This window comes from Dryas octopetala, chromosome 5, assembly GCF_963921425.1.
Source record: "Dryas octopetala chromosome 5, drDryOcto1.1, whole genome shotgun sequence".
NCBI classification, from domain to species: Eukaryota; Viridiplantae; Streptophyta; class Magnoliopsida; order Rosales; family Rosaceae; genus Dryas; species Dryas octopetala.
The window spans coordinates 17491969-17509853 of record NC_141370.1 but is presented as its reverse complement, the minus strand read 5'-3'; the positions used below and the strand labels follow the sequence as shown (position 1 = coordinate 17509853).

Genomic DNA, 17885 nt, shown 5'->3' with positions numbered 1-17885 from the left:
TCAACCAAGTATATGCTCATTTGCTTTCTGTGTCTTTACTTTTCCTAATTGCTCTAATCAACACGCGTCTTCTATTTATCGATATTATTTAACAAATTAAAGCACCCAATATATGTTTTAATATGTAAATTTAGATGATAAATGTATAAGTGATGAGTTTGATTTAAAAATAAAATAAGAACTTAATTTTAAGTTCTTAACTTAAAAATATATGAATTAATTTGAATACTAAGGAATTAGTAAACAAGTTGAATTAGTATTTAAGGAGTCAATTATAGTAGATTATTATTTAACACGAACTTGAGATATACGACACAAACATATTTTGCTAACACAAATTGTCATCCTTATTATTATTATTATTATTTTCTGATTTGAGGGAAAGAAAGATCGAATTTAAGTACATTATAATTTGTGGGAAATTATACAGTCATTTCAACTGAGATACCCAACAATTGCATTGTCACCCTTATTTATGCATTATTTATCTTTTTCTTGGTGAAAGAGGGATACATTATTTATCTTTTAAGTTTTAATTGAACACAAAGAAACAAAAAAGAACAAGAAAGAGGAAAAAGGACTAGATACAAAGATACAAAATCGGTAGGCTAAAAGAATAAATATAGAAAAATAGAAAATAGCAGGAAACAATAATATTCAAAAGTATATGGGTCTATGATGAATTACACATTTTATTTAGTTTGTTTTTTTGATAAGGTATGTTTATTTTGAAATATATCGTTTTTGTTAAATTGTGGTAAATTTGTTATATTTTGGTTTGAAAGAGGCAGCGGCAAATTCAGAGTTTTCAGAGTTTTTGAGAGAGAGAGAGAGAGAGAGAGAGAGAGAGAGAGAGAGAGAGAGAGAGTGACAGAGGGAGTTTTGGTGACATAAACGCGGCTCAGAAAACTCCGAAACTCTCTCTTTCTGACAGTTCTGTAAGATTTTGGGGTTTCTTTCCCCCCTTCCTCTTTAATTTAAAACCCTTTTACTTTTTCTCTCCGAAATTCCAACTTTGAATTTCCAGAAGCAAAAGGCTTGGATCGAGTAGTTTAGGGTTTCTGGTTCTGATTTACCAGCAGGTTTCTGTCGCCACCCAGCTCCATTAGGTAATTAAGATTTCACTTTTTGTAATTTTTTAAATTTCAATGCAATTTTATTGTATTTACGTTTTCTGTGAGAAAAGAGGAATACCCAATGAATTTGAATTGTCAAGATTTTTCGAATTTGTAGAAATGGGGTTTGCTTAATCTGATTGTTTGTTTTGTTTTCATTTCAATTTTGGGGATTTGTGTGTAGAAAAGTAGACGATGCTGTCAAAATTTGAAGGTGGGAAGAAAATGGGTGGGGATTCAAGTAATCGGAAACTGTTGAAGGAGATCGAGACTATAAGCAAAGCCCTATATGTAGACAAAAACCCCTCTAGGAGTTCACTTCCTGCGGCGAGTAACCCATCGCAATCTCTAAAGACCCGCTTACCTGATCCAAAATCAAAAGCTAAATCTGTTGGTGATAACTCATCACACAAAGAGAAGAGGTCCTTTTGGAATTGGAAGCCCATGAAGGCCTTGTCCCATATCCGAAACCGTAGGTTTAACTGCTGCTTTTCTCTTCAAGTCCATTCCATTGAAGGGTTACCCTCCAATTTGAAAGATATTAGTCTTTGTGTACACTGGAAGAGGCGGGATGGGATTTTCGTTACTAATCCAGTGAAGGTTTTTCAAGGCATGGCCAAATTTGAAGAGAAATTGACTCACACATGCTCAGTATATGGTAGTAGGAGTGGGCCCCACCATTCGGCGAAGTATGAGGCAAAGCACTTTTTGCTATATGCTTCTGTGTTTGGTGCACCGGAACTTGATTTGGGGAAACATAGGATTGATCTCACGAGGTTGCTTCCGCTGACATTGGAGGAGTTAGAGGAGGAGAAGAGCTCGGGGAACTGGACAACGAGTTTTAAATTATCTGGAAAGGCTAAAGGTGCTGTAATGAATGTTAGTTTTGGGTATACAGTGCTTGGGGATAATCCCAGTGCAACAAGAAATAGCCAGAATGTTCCTGAGACATTGATTTTGAGGCAGAATAAGTCAAATATAGAAAAAGCAGGGATGGCATGTGGTCAGGTTGATGGCAAAAGTAGTATACGGCGTGTTGAAAGTCTTCCTAGTCAGCGTTTATGGGCCTCATCCGGAGAGGACATAAAGGATCTTCATGAGGTCTTGCCAGTATCAAGGTCGGAACTTTCCAGTTCGGTAACTATGCTTTATCAGAAATTTGATGAAGAAGAGAAATCGGAAACTCCAGTTGATGTGTCCACTGAGAATCTTCAGCCTGTCAAAACAAATGCCTTCCCTTTGCCTGATTCCGGTAAAGAAAAAGTAGAAACTGAGTGTGAAGATGATGACTTTTCTGTAGTTGAACAGGGCATAGAATTGCCATCAAAGGAACTGATGGAATCAGAAGTTATTACAGAGGCTGTTGATGCCTCTCCTGCAGAAAGTCATGCTGCCGAAATCACCACTGGTTTACAGGTTGTTGAAGACGAAACTAAGCTTGATTCTCAGGTTGAGGGAAAAGGTAGTTGTGCAGATGAGCTTGTTGTATGTGGGTCCACTTCCAAAGAAGATGGCTTATGTACCAAAGAATCACTCATGAAAGAACTAGAGTCAGCTTTAAAAATTGTGTCGGATTTGGAGGCAGCAGCACTAGAATCATCTCCTGAACACCAAAAATGTTTTGTGGCACTAGAATCATCTCCTGAACTCCAAAAATGTTATGTGGCACTAGAATCCCCTGAACACCAAAAATGTTATGTGGCACTAGAAACTCATGAACACCAACAATGTTATGTGGAAGATAAATCAACTTATAAGACAAATGTGATGGGGAGGTCGTATAGCTTGGATGATGTTACAGATTCTGTTGCAAATGAGTTCTTGAGCATGCTAGGGATAGAGCATAGTCCATCTTGCCTGAGTTCTGAGAGTGATCTTGAGTCTCCAAGAGAACGTCTGCTAAGACAATTTGAGAAGGAGGCCCTTGCTGAGGGTTGTTCTTTATTTGATTTTGACTTAGGCAATGGTGATCAAGCAGAATATGGCTACACTTCTGCAACAGAGTCTGGTTGGGGGAGCATATCTGAGAGTTTTGAACTTTCGTCTGTGATTCAAGCTGCAGAGGAGGAGCATCAGATGGCAACTGAGCCAGCAAGGAGTAAAGCAAAGGCCAAAATGTTGGAAGACTTGGAGACAGAAGCATTAATGCGTGAGTGGGGCTTGAATGAGATGGCTTTTCAGCATTCTCCACCAAACAGCTCTTCTGGTTTTGGAAGTCCAATAGATTCGTCTCTTGAAGAACCACTTGAATTGCCACCCCTTGGAGAAGGGTTAGGTCCTTTTCTTCAGACAAAGAATGGAGGGTTTTTACGGTCCATGAATCCCTCACTTTTCAGAAATGCTAAAAGCGGCGGGGACTTGATCATGCAGGTTTCTAGCCCAGTTGTGGTACCAGCAGAAATGGGTTCTGGGGTAATGGAGATATTGCAGCATTTGGCATCCGTGGGAATTGAGAAGCTTTCTATGCAGGCAAATAAGTTAATGCCCATGGAAGATATCACTGGAAAGACCATGCAGCAAGTAGCATGGGAAGCTGTGCCTGCTTTGGAAGGACCTCAGAGGTTTGTGGGTTAGCCCTTGTTTGTGAAGTTATAGTCCAATTATTCCTTGACATCTTTGGTGAATGTTAACTTATTGTATTTTGTTTCTTATTGTTGCAGGGAATGTTTGTTGCAGCATGAATCAGTTGTTGGGCAAGATGCATTTGATGCGTTAACAAGAGTCAAAGGCAGTTCGTTGGTGCCTAAGTCTAATAAGTTTAGTTCAAATGCAGTAGGAAATGAGATGGGCTCAGAATATGTTTCTCTAGAAGATCTTGCTCCTTTGGCCATGGATAAAATTGAAGCCCTTTCAATTGAAGGGTTGAGAATACAATCTGGGATGTCCGATGCGGATGCACCTTCAAACATCAGTGCACAGCCAGTTGCTGAAATCTCAGCTCTCCAGGGTAAGGGGGTTAATGTTGGTGAATTACTTGGTTTGGAGGGAGCTGCTGGATTGCAGTTGTTGAACATAAAAGACAGTGGCAGTGATCTTGACGGACTAATGGGCCTCTCATTAACACTTGATGAATGGATGAAACTCGATTCTGGTGAAATTGATGATGAATATCATATTAGTGAGCGGACTTCTAAAATCCTTGCAGCTCATCATGCAAACTCTTTGGACATGATTCGTGGAGGGTCAAAGGGAGAGAGAAGGCGTGGCAAAAGCAGAAAGTGTGGTTTATTGGGAAACAATTTCACAGTAGCACTAATGGTGCAACTTCGTGATCCACTACGAAACTATGAGCCTGTAGGAGCACCAATGCTTGCTCTTATTCAAGTAGAGAGAGTGTTTCTCCCACCAAAGCCGAAAATATACAGCACGGTTTCAGAACTGAGGAAGAGTAATGAAGAGGATGAGGAGTCTGGATCAGTGGTAAAAGAGGAAAAAAAAGAGGAGAGAGAAGATGAGAAACCTTCTGAAGAGGAAGGTATTGCACAGTTTAGAATCACTGAAGTCCATGTTGCAGGTCTGAAAACTGAGCCTGCCAAAAAGAAGCTATGGGGTACTGCGAACCAGCAACAGTCTGGCTCCCGCTGGTTGCTTGCTAATGGAATGGGGAAAAGTAATAAGCATCCGTTTATGAAGTCAAAGGCTGCTCCCAAATCCTCTACTCCAGCAACAACAAAGGTGCAGCCCGGTGATACCTTGTGGAGCATCTCATCTCGCGTTCATGGTAATGGAGCGAAATGGAAGGAATTGGCAGCACTAAATCCCCATATAAGGAACCCAAATGTTATTTTTCCGAATGAAACTATCAAATTGTCCTGAGTGGATGGTTTTACCCTTTTGTGGGAAATGGTTAATCTCTTAGTGGTTCCAAATTGGGTAATGTTTTTGACCTCTCCATTATGATCAGCTGGGCTGTCAATGGAATCCACGTAAACAAGATGTTCCGTGGGACGAGAAAAGGTTGATTGTTGTGCTTGTGAGGTTATTTCTTGTATTCACTTGAATCACGGTCAACCACCGGCAATATGAGAGAAAAGAGAATAGGTCTTGCTATATCTTCATTTCTCTGCTGTAAATCCATATGTTCGTAAGTACACATGCAAGAATTGTAATGTATGCCTTGTGAGGGAATTGTGTTTCATTCACAGCAGCTAGCTGGTGATCTTTGCGTGGAAAAATGTACATGTTCTGGACCTTACTGTAGAAATATTGAAAGCCTTTGAATGCTGTTCTTGGCGTGTACCAATTGGATTGTTTTGCGATGAAATGAATAAATTTTTGTATTATCTTGACATTTAAAGAAAAAATCAATAATCCTCAATTTTCAATGATTTTTCCATTGATGGCAAGTGATGTGGATTCTATTGTCATGTGATGAGTCACATCTAATTGTCATGAAACTGAAGTTATATACATCCAACCTATACAAATTTCTTTCTTCAGTTAATGTGGATGATGAGATTTTCAATAGACGAGAGGCATCTTATGCCGACATGGACTTCTTTTATCCTGTGGACAAGTTGACTTCAGACTTGGTCAGCAAACGCCAAGAATACTACAAAATTTTCATACTTGCATCAGAATTTTTATTCCCCTACACCATCAGAAGATAAAATTCCGAGGACAAACCCACCACACGCCAACCACCCCCAACAACCGAGCACGCAATTGTTGTTAATCAAAGAATGCCTCCACATACTGTATACATTAACAAAGTGGAGTACAACAATGTCATTCTTATTATGCCAACTGAAACAATCAGAATGATGTATATGTCCCTCAAAATTTACAAGGATGGCAGATAAAATGCAAACACATGAAGCATGCCATTAACAGAGGAATAGATATACAAGAATGGGGACTTTAGCCTACCGACCGAAACAATCAGATAAAAAAAGACTTGACCACAATATCTTCATCCAAATTTGCTGCTGAAAAACGGACCTTCAAGCGCTCAAGCTCATACTCGACAAGGCTCTGCACCAAAACTTTCTAAGAGACTTTGAAACCCATATATCACAAGCCGTTCCCACACACGAATGTATGTATAAATGAATCCAGTGTTAAACACATCAATGACCAACAAGACTGCAATGCCAAGTTCTGTGTTGTCAAGCCATATAAAAGTGAGATTTCTATTCACTGTAATCCTCAATTTATACCTCATCCAGCTCATCATCAATTGTAGCTGATGGTCCTTCCTCTTTTTGCTTAATATAACCATACTTTCTGAGAACCCATAAATTCATACGAATAACATTGCCTACGAAAACAACAAGCATCAAACACAACCATGTCAAGACTGATATCTCTGTTACCTGACGCAACGTGCCTTGCACATCTTGGTCATCAGGTGACATGTGACGGAGAGCGATGAAGTAAGTTATTACTAGCGTAGTGATGGCAACCCACATTATGACCATTTGTATCCACATCCACCTCCTCCGTTTTATAGGTAGCCCACTAACAAGCAGAAGGATTATGCTTAGGGATGTAAGGAAAGAGATTGTGTTAAAAATCATGAATAGACCATACTCTTTTGCCTGGTTATATGCCATGACAGATGTTCCTACGGAGTGAGGTTTGTCCACAGGGTTGCCATTTTCATCGACTTTCAGGTCATCCTGCCAAACACCTCCTGGTGGGGTTATTGCAGCTTGGAAGGCTATAGTTGCAAGTAGAGATGCCACCACCATCAATGAACTTCTCTTCCTACCAAGCCAATCACTAGGCTTCTGATTCGCAGCTGGTTTCTTAGAATCACTCTCCTTTGAGGATACTGCTGAACCTAGACGTCTTGTCATCTGACGTTCTTTTGTTGGAACCCAGTTGTGCACAATGGGACATACATCCTTTGCACTTTTAGCCCCTACACTTTGAAGAGAATCCTGAATCTCCATATCCCTCAAATCTCTAGGACTCTGCATTAGAATGTCTAAAGCCGTAGAGCTGTTTGAATTCAACGCATTCACATGCACTCCGGTAGTAAGCAAGAACTTAATGATCTGCACAAATTCACAAACACCTATGTTGTAAAGAAAGTTGCAACTAACCACACAAATTCAGTCACTTTTAAGAGATGTAAAGTAGAATTTAACAAATGTTCAGCAGGACAAACACAGTATGATTCAACTTACATAATGAACCAATTTCTATAACTTATTAATGTCAATAATCTCTAACTGCTGCATGTTTAATGTTTCTGATATGAGCTCTAATCAAAGCTGCAAAGTTTCTCAAGTGGGAAAATGGGAAATGCCATTAATAAACAGAAAACTACCAACAAGGGCTTGTGTATTATCCTGTTCTCATGTTTCCTTGTTCCTAAACTGCAACTACAGCTAACCCCTAATCCCATTTCATCTCCAAACGCAAAAATATCTTCTTTTACTAATGCATTTAACATTAAAAACTATATTGCTAAAAGATTGCACAAGCTTTCTACCAAAAAAAAAAAACCAAAAAGATTGCATATGCTTATCTCCAAATCCCAAATTTCATAAGCATCAATTAATAGTTTTAAAACATAAAAATCAGTATGGTTTCTAAAGATCATTGAGTTATAGACAATAAAAAACTTAAAGAAGAATACCTCAATTTGCTTCTTGGCCATAGCAATATGCAAAATGGTGTTACCATCACAATCCTTCCAATTCACAAGCTCATGATCTTTACCAATAGCGTCAACCAAAACCTTCAACCCCTCCAACCGATTATGCCCAACGCACAAGTGCAGCACAGTCTCACCTCTGTCAGTCAACGCGCGAGTCGACTCAACGTTGACTCGGACCAACTCACTGACCACCTTAACTCGCCCCTTGATGGCTGCCACGTGGAGGGCTGTCCTCCCATCTTCGTTCCTCACCAAGCAGGTCCCCGGATCCACCAAAAGCAGCTCTTTGACAACCCCCGCGTGCCCTTTTGCTGCGGCGAGGTGGAGAGGCGTCGAACCCCTCGAGTCCAACTCGGAGGCCAACTCGGGCTTGTGACTCAGTAACTCCTTGACGAAACCCAAATGACCCAACATCGAAGCTATGTGAAGTGGGGTCTCGGAGAAGCAAGAAACCAGAGTTCTGTCAAGAACAAGCGGGTCTTCTTGGAGTAGATCTTTAAGGGTCGCCACACTTCCCTCCATAGCTGCACCCAAAAGCTTCTTCTCCATCTTCTTCGCTCTAGTTTCTCCTCTGGGTTTGCTGAGAAGTCCTTTAGCTTCAGATGGATCAATGGATCTGGTACTGCGAAAGCTACTGCTGAAGATAAAAAAATGGAGGTTGCGGCCAACGGGATTTGACCAATCGAATTAAAGTCTGAAACTTGATTAGTTAATTAAAGAAGGTGCTTTGCTTCCATCAACCGCCTCAAGGTGGTACACTAGGACCCTTGGAAGCTTCCATATGTAGTTTTGACTATTGACCTCGTGAGCTTTCTTCTCCAATATGGAGCATATGGTAAAATAACATCTGACCCAATGCCCATGTCGTTTAGTACAAGAAATGGAAGGAAAACTTGGGCACAAGAAAGGGGGGTTGACCTCCTCCAATGGTGTAATATGTTAGTAACAGTTGAGATGATATTATACATCCACTCAATATGTAGGATATGAGTTTAGAATTTAGAGTATACGGTGATATAATTTAGATAGATTAATACCCAGTTTTGAACCCACTTTTTAGAAGCATTAACATATTATATTATATGATGTTACTATTATATTAAAGAATTTCTTAAACCTAGCTCATATTAAAAATGTTAAATTTTAAGTCATGCATGTATCACAATATACATTTAGATCTTCTATTATGTTTTACTTGATTTTTAATTTTAGTTATATATTTAAGGGTGTCAGCGTAACAAAGAACTTAATTTATAATACATTTTAATAATGAGTGCGGAATCACACTCTTTTTAGATTTGTGATAAATAATTAAAATTAAAAAAACAAGAAAAATAAGAATAGTAAAGATTCCAAATCTCACAAGTATATAAGGTTTTGAGTTTCTTTATTAATTAATAATTAATTTTAAATTAGATAATCTAATTTTTACAATGTATCAATGCAAATCGTCCATTAATTCTACTATGTGAACGAACAAGTGGATGGTTGGAATTTCCACAAAAACAAAAGTAGATGATTGGAATTATTCTTGTTTGTTTGTTTGTTTTATTTATTTATAGACTCTTGATGATGTTGAGAATCACTAAGAAGAATTATCCGGGGATCAAGTTAGTGGAAGAAGATAAAGATTAGTTTGTAAAACAAAAGCCGATTCTTTTCTAATCAAAGGTACATCGCTGTCTTAAAAAAAAACATTATTCTTTTGAATTGATGTCTATCTTCTGTGTATGTGTGCCTGTGTTTTTTCCCTATTGATGCCCAGTAGTATAATATTTGTAAACAGTAAGTTACACTTACCACATTTTTATATCATAATTTTATACCATTTTACATGACATTCATACATTGGATACTAAAAATTAAAAAAAAAAAACTTAAAAAAGGAAAAGAAAATACCTTTCCAGTAAAGTAATGACATATCAAATGAGATACAAATGTGAGAAAAAAAATATGGGACAACTAGCATTATTAATTTGTAAAACTATTCACTACTCGGACAAATTAAGCATTTGTTCATGTACTGATGTACGTTGTAATAATAAATTCATAAATTAAGCATTACACATGAAAGCATTTTACAATTCAACAAGAAAAATCCTTAAAATTCGTCATGCGCGCAGCTGTCTTAGCAGGTTACCCACAGCTTTCGGCCACTTGATCATGCAATAATATATTAATACATAATTGTCAATCCACCTCTACGAATGATCATAAAATCCTCAAAGATAATTGGAATGATCTAGAATTTATTTATATATATATGTAAGATTTGACAGCCATTAGTGTATAATTTGCAGTCATATATGTCTTTTGTGTATATTTATGGTGGCTTTTCCTGAAGTATATTGGTTTTAAGCAAAGAATAAAATTTCAGTTTCGAAGAAATTTTAATTAAAATTTATATGAAAATTTGATTTAATAAAATTAGACAAAAATGATAAAAATTGTTATTAAAATATGAAAATTTTGAATGAAACTTGATATTATATTTATTTAACATATTATTTACTACATTGATAAAAAATATTGAAAAAAATTAAATTATATAATAGATTTCATGTGATATAAAGTGAATATAATGCGTACGGGAGACAAATACTGTTAAAAAAATAAGTCACTAATTAATAAGTATATAAATAATACCTCAAATTTATTTATATGATAATATTAAATTATGAATTAAATAAGTATAATATAATGCAATAAGATGAATATAGTGCAATATCATTATTTAAAAATAATGCAATATCATGAATTCAATATAATGAATTAAATAAGTATTACAATATAATTATTCTGAGCCAAAATACTATTTATTGAAGAGCCCAAAGGCCCCAAACACTCAGAGCCATCTGGACTTTTAAAAGCCCATCAAACAGATGAGCAAAGGACACATCTGTCATGTTGGTTGAAAAACTCATTACCAGCGCAACACACACACACACACTGAATTTTTACAACAATGCCAACCTCTTCTCCCTCAACAAGTCTCGCAGGGCTTTCTTCTCATTGTCTCTCTGAGACTCAGACTCTGCAGAGTTCTCCAAAACGATTCGCTTCAGTTCCTCCAATCTTAGATCCTTATACTAACCTTCGTAACACAGTAATATGATAAACAAATCAAAAATTATCTCAAAACCCCAATTTTTCTCTCTTCCAGCAGCAACACACCAGGTCTCATCTCTCTCATCTATTTCTCTCTCACCATTCCTCTTTCTCAGCAGATATTTTCGCCAAAATTTCGGCGCAATTTCCGAAATCATGACGAAAATATCTTGGTATTTTTATAAAATTTTGCCCACCCCAAAAAATGAAATTTTCCTCATTGGTTTTAAGTAAAATTTCTTTTGGAAGTTTAAAATGGCTCATACCTTGTAATTAATTAGTAACTTTTAATTGGAAGTCTTCTCTTTACAAAAAAAAAAAAATAATAATAAAGAAAATTGAAAGGCTTCTCGCTTCATTTAAACAACTAATTAGGACGGGGCATCAACCCGTCCGAACTTGGCCCGCCTACCCCCACTGACCCACCAAGCAATAAGCTGACCCGTCCGATCACTAACGGGCCAATGTCGGCCCGCCCCCTTCCACGGACCGTCGAAGCCGGACCGCTCACCAAGCTTCTATCCACCATTTTCTCAGGAAAGCCAGTAGCCACCATCTTCTCAGGCACTGCAAGTCTGCAACCACCTCCATTTCCGTCACTGTCCACCTCCATTCCGCCACCAACCACCTCTATTTCTGCCACCAACCACCTCTATTTCCGTCACTGTCCACTATCGTCCACCATTGCAGCACAAGAACCACCTCCACCAGCCACCATTTCTCAGGCAAGCCACCTTTTCCTTCTTGGCATCTTATCTCTTCTGCTTCTGCTTCTCCTTCCCGGCCAACCCATTTTCCGACCGTTTCCGACCCGTTCCCGACTGAGATCCTACCTGTTTAGTCCCGAGCCGTCTAGTTGGAGATGGTTTGGGCTCCCACCCGCCCGATGCCCACCCCTACAACTAATTATTTAATTAGCCATTTTCTAATAGTAGCTTATGGTAATTAAAGTTTGATAATTTATTCATTTGGAGATAAGCAAGGTTTTATGGCTGTAATCAAAGGCCAATTATAACTCATAAATCAATGTAATATATTACTTGTGAACTGTTAATTGTTGACGTTCAATGTAATCAAAGGTGGTTCAAGGCTTCGTGCTCTGGCGTTCGGAGGGTCGCCGGACCCCCTGCTTCCTTTAGTGGATCCGCCAGTGGACAGTGCCATTATGATATTCAAGAAATACGCATATACGTGTATAATTTGCACCCATATATGTGTTTTGTTTATGTTCATGGTGGCTTTTCATTAAGTATAATATTGGTTTTAAGTAAAATTTCTTTTGGGCAGTTAATAAAATGGATCATACCTTGTAGAATTTTTTTTGGGTAATCGAGGGTGTCCTAGACCAGCTTTCGTGTACCAGACAGTCTTCTCTCGCTTCATTTAAACAATTGATTATTTTATTTAATTAGCCATTTTCTAATAGTAATTAACTTCTGGTAATCAAAGTTTGGTAATTTATTCATTCCGGCCCAGACTGCCCAGTAAGGTAGGTTTTATGACTGTACGTAATCAAAGACCAATTACATATAACTCATAAATCAATGTGAATTTGTGAATTGTGACGTCAATAATTCGGAGACAACCTTTTATTATTCAAAAAATTAAACTAGCTAGCTAGTATATTTCACCAAAAGGCAAAAATCAACTGTAATTTCAACTTTTCTATATTTATTAATAATTTCATTTATTGCATGCATTTTCTTTTCAAAAGAAATAATTTTCGTTTTGAACATTGTACTCCTATAAAATGATCATGCATGCATCGTTTGGTCCTTCACTTAAAATTATTCACAAATTTAGATAATCTTCAAGAGATCGATCGACATGGCTGAAATTAATGTGAGGAGAGGCATAGTGACAATTAACATGTTGATCATTTTGCTTATAGCAACTTCTGATCATATTGTAACACAAGCAGAGGACCCTCCCTCACCCTCTCCCTCTCTCTCAAGATCTCAATATTCTGTACTTTCTGCTTCTCCATTATCAGATAGTATCTTAAGTCATATTCCAAAATTCTTGGATCATGTTGCAAAGTGCGCTGTACTTACTTGCCTTCCAACCGGATTTGGTTCCCTCCATTACATCGATTGTTTCCATGATTGCATGAAACCACATAAACTAACTAGATGATGATCGAGAGAGCTACAACGAAACACATACCATATAATATCACACGTACTCCATACATATGTACTATTATTATTGTTTTCTATCTGTTCTTTCTTATTTATATATAATCTGTAAGGTTTCGGGTAAACCATAAACCCATTTTAATTTGAATTTTCTGTTATTTTTGTTTTTATTTGTTTCGATACTAAACGTATAATATAATTTTAAGGGCTATAAATATAGAGATTTTAATATCACACACATCCAAAAAGGGTTATGATCGAACTCCTTTCATCTTTTACTCTATACCCTTGAGAAATAAATACATAACTAAACTTAAAAATTGAGCAAAAAAGGCAGATGATATATATATAATTACAACGGTTTCACGAGTCGTTTTGTGTCAATCCGAACCATTCATTTTTTACATCTCTATTGATAGATCATCCTTGCAAAAAATTAGTCAAATCGGAAATCATTTGCCTATCTAACTTTGATCAAATAAATGGACGAACCAAATATTTTCGATGAAACCGTTCATTTGTTTTATCAAAGTTAGATAGACAAATGATTTCGGATTTGACTAATATTTTGCAAGGATGATCTATCAATGAAGATGATCCTTGCGAACGGTTCGGATCGCCGCAAAACGACTCGTGTGGGCCCCAACAAGGGTATACCTCAACATAAATAAGTTGAGGTATACCTCAACAGAAGGAGCCTGTATACATATAGGTTTTTGCAAAGAACTAGCTAGCTCCCAGTGCAAGAAAAAACATGTGTCTCTTGTTATTTGTTTTTCCATTTAACACGTACGCATGCTTTCAATATTGATTCTGTTACATATTATTAAATTAATTAACAAGAAAACTTCAATCCTCAAAGTACTGTACTGTCAAAAAAGAAACCCTCCAACAAGGTGTCTAGAGACAAAGATCATATAATTTTGCCTAATCCTTAATTAATTTTGAACAATGCGATCGGCTAGCTCCTTATGGGTAGGAAGTCATTCTCCTTCTCACAAAATTCAGGCGAAAAATCAAAATTTGAGACGTACGTACATGTTGATCAGCTATATATATATATATTAGCATTGTACAAATTCAGGTGGACAATTAATACTACTATGTTGAACTGGAATTTAGTTGTAAAAAGAATTAACAAACATTTATCCTCAATTTTCAGTCATATATGTAGTTAGGTATTAGTAACTTTGTCTCACACATAATTCGCCCCTTAACTCGCCCCTTGATGGCTGCCACGTGGAGGGCTGTCCTCCCATCTTCGTTCCTCACCAAGCAGGTCCCCGGATCCACCAAAAGCAGCTCTTTGACAACCCCCGCGTGCCCTTTTGCTGCGGCGAGGTGGAGAGGCGTCGAACCCCTCGAGTCCAACTCGGAGGCCAACTCGGGCTTGTGACTCAGTAACTCCTTGACGAAACCCAAATGACCCAACATCGAAGCTATGTGAAGTGGGGTCTCGGAGAAGCAAGAAACCAGAGTTCTGTCAAGAACAAGCGGGTCTTCTTGGAGTAGATCTTTAAGGGTCGCCACACTTCCCTCCATAGCTGCACCCAAAAGCTTCTTCTCCATCTTCTTCGCTCTAGTTTCTCCTCTGGGTTTGCTGAGAAGTCCTTTAGCTTCAGATGGATCAATGGATCTGGTACTGCGAAAGCTACTGCTGAAGATAAAAAAATGGAGGTTGCGGCCAACGGGATTTGACCAATCGAATTAAAGTCTGAAACTTGATTAGTTAATTAAAGAAGGTGCTTTGCTTCCATCAACCGCCTCAAGGTGGTACACTAGGACCCTTGGAAGCTTCCATATGTAGTTTTGACTATTGACCTCGTGAGCTTTCTTCTCCAATATGGAGCATATGGTAAAATAACATCTGACCCAATGCCCATGTCGTTTAGTACAAGAAATGGAAGGAAAACTTGGGCACAAGAAAGGGGGGTTGACCTCCTCCAATGGTGTAATATGTTAGTAACAGTTGAGATGATATTATACATCCACTCAATATGTAGGATATGAGTTTAGAATTTAGAGTATACGGTGATATAATTTAGATAGATTAATACCCAGTTTTGAACCCACTTTTTAGAAGCATTAACATATTATATTATATGATGTTACTATTATATTAAAGAATTTCTTAAACCTAGCTCATATTAAAAATGTTAAATTTTAAGTCATGCATGTATCACAATATACATTTAGATCTTCTATTATGTTTTACTTGATTTTTAATTTTAGTTATATATTTAAGGGTGTCAGCGTAACAAAGAACTTAATTTATAATACATTTTAATAATGAGTGCGGAATCACACTCTTTTTAGATTTGTGATAAATAATTAAAATTAAAAAAACAAGAAAAATAAGAATAGTAAAGATTCCAAATCTCACAAGTATATAAGGTTTTGAGTTTCTTTATTAATTAATAATTAATTTTAAATTAGATAATCTAATTTTTACAATGTATCAATGCAAATCGTCCATTAATTCTACTATGTGAACGAACAAGTGGATGGTTGGAATTTCCACAAAAACAAAAGTAGATGATTGGAATTATTCTTGTTTGTTTGTTTGTTTTATTTATTTATAGACTCTTGATGATGTTGAGAATCACTAAGAAGAATTATCCGGGGATCAAGTTAGTGGAAGAAGATAAAGATTAGTTTGTAAAACAAAAGCCGATTCTTTTCTAATCAAAGGTACATCGCTGTCTTAAAAAAAAACATTATTCTTTTGAATTGATGTCTATCTTCTGTGTATGTGTGCCTGTGTTTTTTCCCTATTGATGCCCAGTAGTATAATATTTGTAAACAGTAAGTTACACTTACCACATTTTTATATCATAATTTTATACCATTTTACATGACATTCATACATTGGATACTAAAAATTAAAAAAAAAAAACTTAAAAAAGGAAAAGAAAATACCTTTCCAGTAAAGTAATGACATATCAAATGAGATACAAATGTGAGAAAAAAAATATGGGACAACTAGCATTATTAATTTGTAAAACTATTCACTACTCGGACAAATTAAGCATTTGTTCATGTACTGATGTACGTTGTAATAATAAATTCATAAATTAAGCATTACACATGAAAGCATTTTACAATTCAACAAGAAAAATCCTTAAAATTCGTCATGCGCGCAGCTGTCTTAGCAGGTTACCCACAGCTTTCGGCCACTTGATCATGCAATAATATATTAATACATAATTGTCAATCCACCTCTACGAATGATCATAAAATCCTCAAAGATAATTGGAATGATCTAGAATTTATTTATATATATATGTAAGATTTGACAGCCATTAGTGTATAATTTGCAGTCATATATGTCTTTTGTGTATATTTATGGTGGCTTTTCCTGAAGTATATTGGTTTTAAGCAAAGAATAAAATTTCAGTTTCGAAGAAATTTTAATTAAAATTTATATGAAAATTTGATTTAATAAAATTAGACAAAAATGATAAAAATTGTTATTAAAATATGAAAATTTTGAATGAAACTTGATATTATATTTATTTAACATATTATTTACTACATTGATAAAAAATATTGAAAAAAATTAAATTATATAATAGATTTCATGTGATATAAAGTGAATATAATGCGTACGGGAGACAAATACTGTTAAAAAAATAAGTCACTAATTAATAAGTATATAAATAATACCTCAAATTTATTTATATGATAATATTAAATTATGAATTAAATAAGTATAATATAATGCAATAAGATGAATATAGTGCAATATCATTATTTAAAAATAATGCAATATCATGAATTCAATATAATGAATTAAATAAGTATTACAATATAATTATTCTGAGCCAAAATACTATTTATTGAAGAGCCCAAAGGCCCCAAACACTCAGAGCCATCTGGACTTTTAAAAGCCCATCAAACAGATGAGCAAAGGACACATCTGTCATGTTGGTTGAAAAACTCATTACCAGCGCAACACACACACACACACTGAATTTTTACAACAATGCCAACCTCTTCTCCCTCAACAAGTCTCGCAGGGCTTTCTTCTCATTGTCTCTCTGAGACTCAGACTCTGCAGAGTTCTCCAAAACGATTCGCTTCAGTTCCTCCAATCTTAGATCCTTATACTAACCTTCGTAACACAGTAATATGATAAACAAATCAAAAATTATCTCAAAACCCCAATTTTTCTCTCTTCCAGCAGCAACACACCAGGTCTCATCTCTCTCATCTATTTCTCTCTCACCATTCCTCTTTCTCAGCAGATATTTTCGCCAAAATTTCGGCGCAATTTCCGAAATCATGACGAAAATATCTTGGTATTTTTATAAAATTTTGCCCACCCCAAAAAATGAAATTTTCCTCATTGGTTTTAAGTAAAATTTCTTTTGGAAGTTTAAAATGGCTCATACCTTGTAATTAATTAGTAACTTTTAATTGGAAGTCTTCTCTTTACAAAAAAAAAAAAATAATAATAAAGAAAATTGAAAGGCTTCTCGCTTCATTTAAACAACTAATTAGGACGGGGCATCAACCCGTCCGAACTTGGCCCGCCTACCCCCACTGACCCACCAAGCAATAAGCTGACCCGTCCGATCACTAACGGGCCAATGTCGGCCCGCCCCCTTCCACGGACCGTCGAAGCCGGACCGCTCACCAAGCTTCTATCCACCATTTTCTCAGGAAAGCCAGTAGCCACCATCTTCTCAGGCACTGCAAGTCTGCAACCACCTCCATTTCCGTCACTGTCCACCTCCATTCCGCCACCAACCACCTCTATTTCTGCCACCAACCACCTCTATTTCCGTCACTGTCCACTATCGTCCACCATTGCAGCACAAGAACCACCTCCACCAGCCACCATTTCTCAGGCAAGCCACCTTTTCCTTCTTGGCATCTTATCTCTTCTGCTTCTGCTTCTCCTTCCCGGCC

At 36.7% G+C, this 17885-nt stretch overlaps 2 protein-coding genes across 2 annotated transcripts; one reads left to right on the top strand and one right to left on the bottom strand.

Annotated features, from left to right (window-relative positions):
* Positions 1 to 838: 838 nt before the first annotated feature.
* On the top strand, positions 839 to 5695 carry LOC147285123 (EEIG1/EHBP1 protein amino-terminal domain protein). The gene is made up of 3 exons (XM_086243489.1): positions 839 to 1109; positions 1300 to 3676; positions 3776 to 5695. The coding sequence occupies exons 2-3, from the start codon at positions 1311 to 1313 to the stop codon at positions 4929 to 4931; spliced, it is 3522 nt and encodes a 1173-aa protein (XP_086099615.1). The 5' UTR covers positions 839 to 1109; positions 1300 to 1310; the 3' UTR covers positions 4932 to 5695.
* A 138-nt stretch (positions 5696 to 5833) lies between these two features.
* LOC147285122 (uncharacterized) lies at positions 5834 to 8437 on the bottom strand. The gene is made up of 2 exons (XM_086243490.1): positions 7705 to 8437; positions 5834 to 7117 (listed from the first exon to the last, which is right to left on the bottom strand). The coding sequence occupies exons 1-2, from the start codon at positions 8272 to 8274 to the stop codon at positions 6269 to 6271; spliced, it is 1419 nt and encodes a 472-aa protein (XP_086099616.1). The 5' UTR covers positions 8275 to 8437; the 3' UTR covers positions 5834 to 6268.
* Between the last annotated feature and the right edge of the window lie 9448 nt (positions 8438 to 17885).

Coding starts and splice junctions, on each gene's coding strand:
- LOC147285123 (XM_086243489.1), top strand. CDS start 1,311: ATGCTGTCAAAATTTGAAGGTGGGAAGAAAATGGGTGGGGATTCAAGT. Junction 3,677..3,775: donor GCTTTGGAAGGACCTCAGAG/GTTTGTGGGTTA, acceptor TTATTGTTGCAG/GGAATGTTTGTTGCAGCATG.
- LOC147285122 (XM_086243490.1), bottom strand. CDS start 8,274: ATGGAGAAGAAGCTTTTGGGTGCAGCTATGGAGGGAAGTGTGGCGACC. Junction 7,118..7,704: donor TGGCCAAGAAGCAAATTGAG/GTATTCTTCTTT, acceptor GAATTTGTGCAG/ATCATTAAGTTCTTGCTTAC.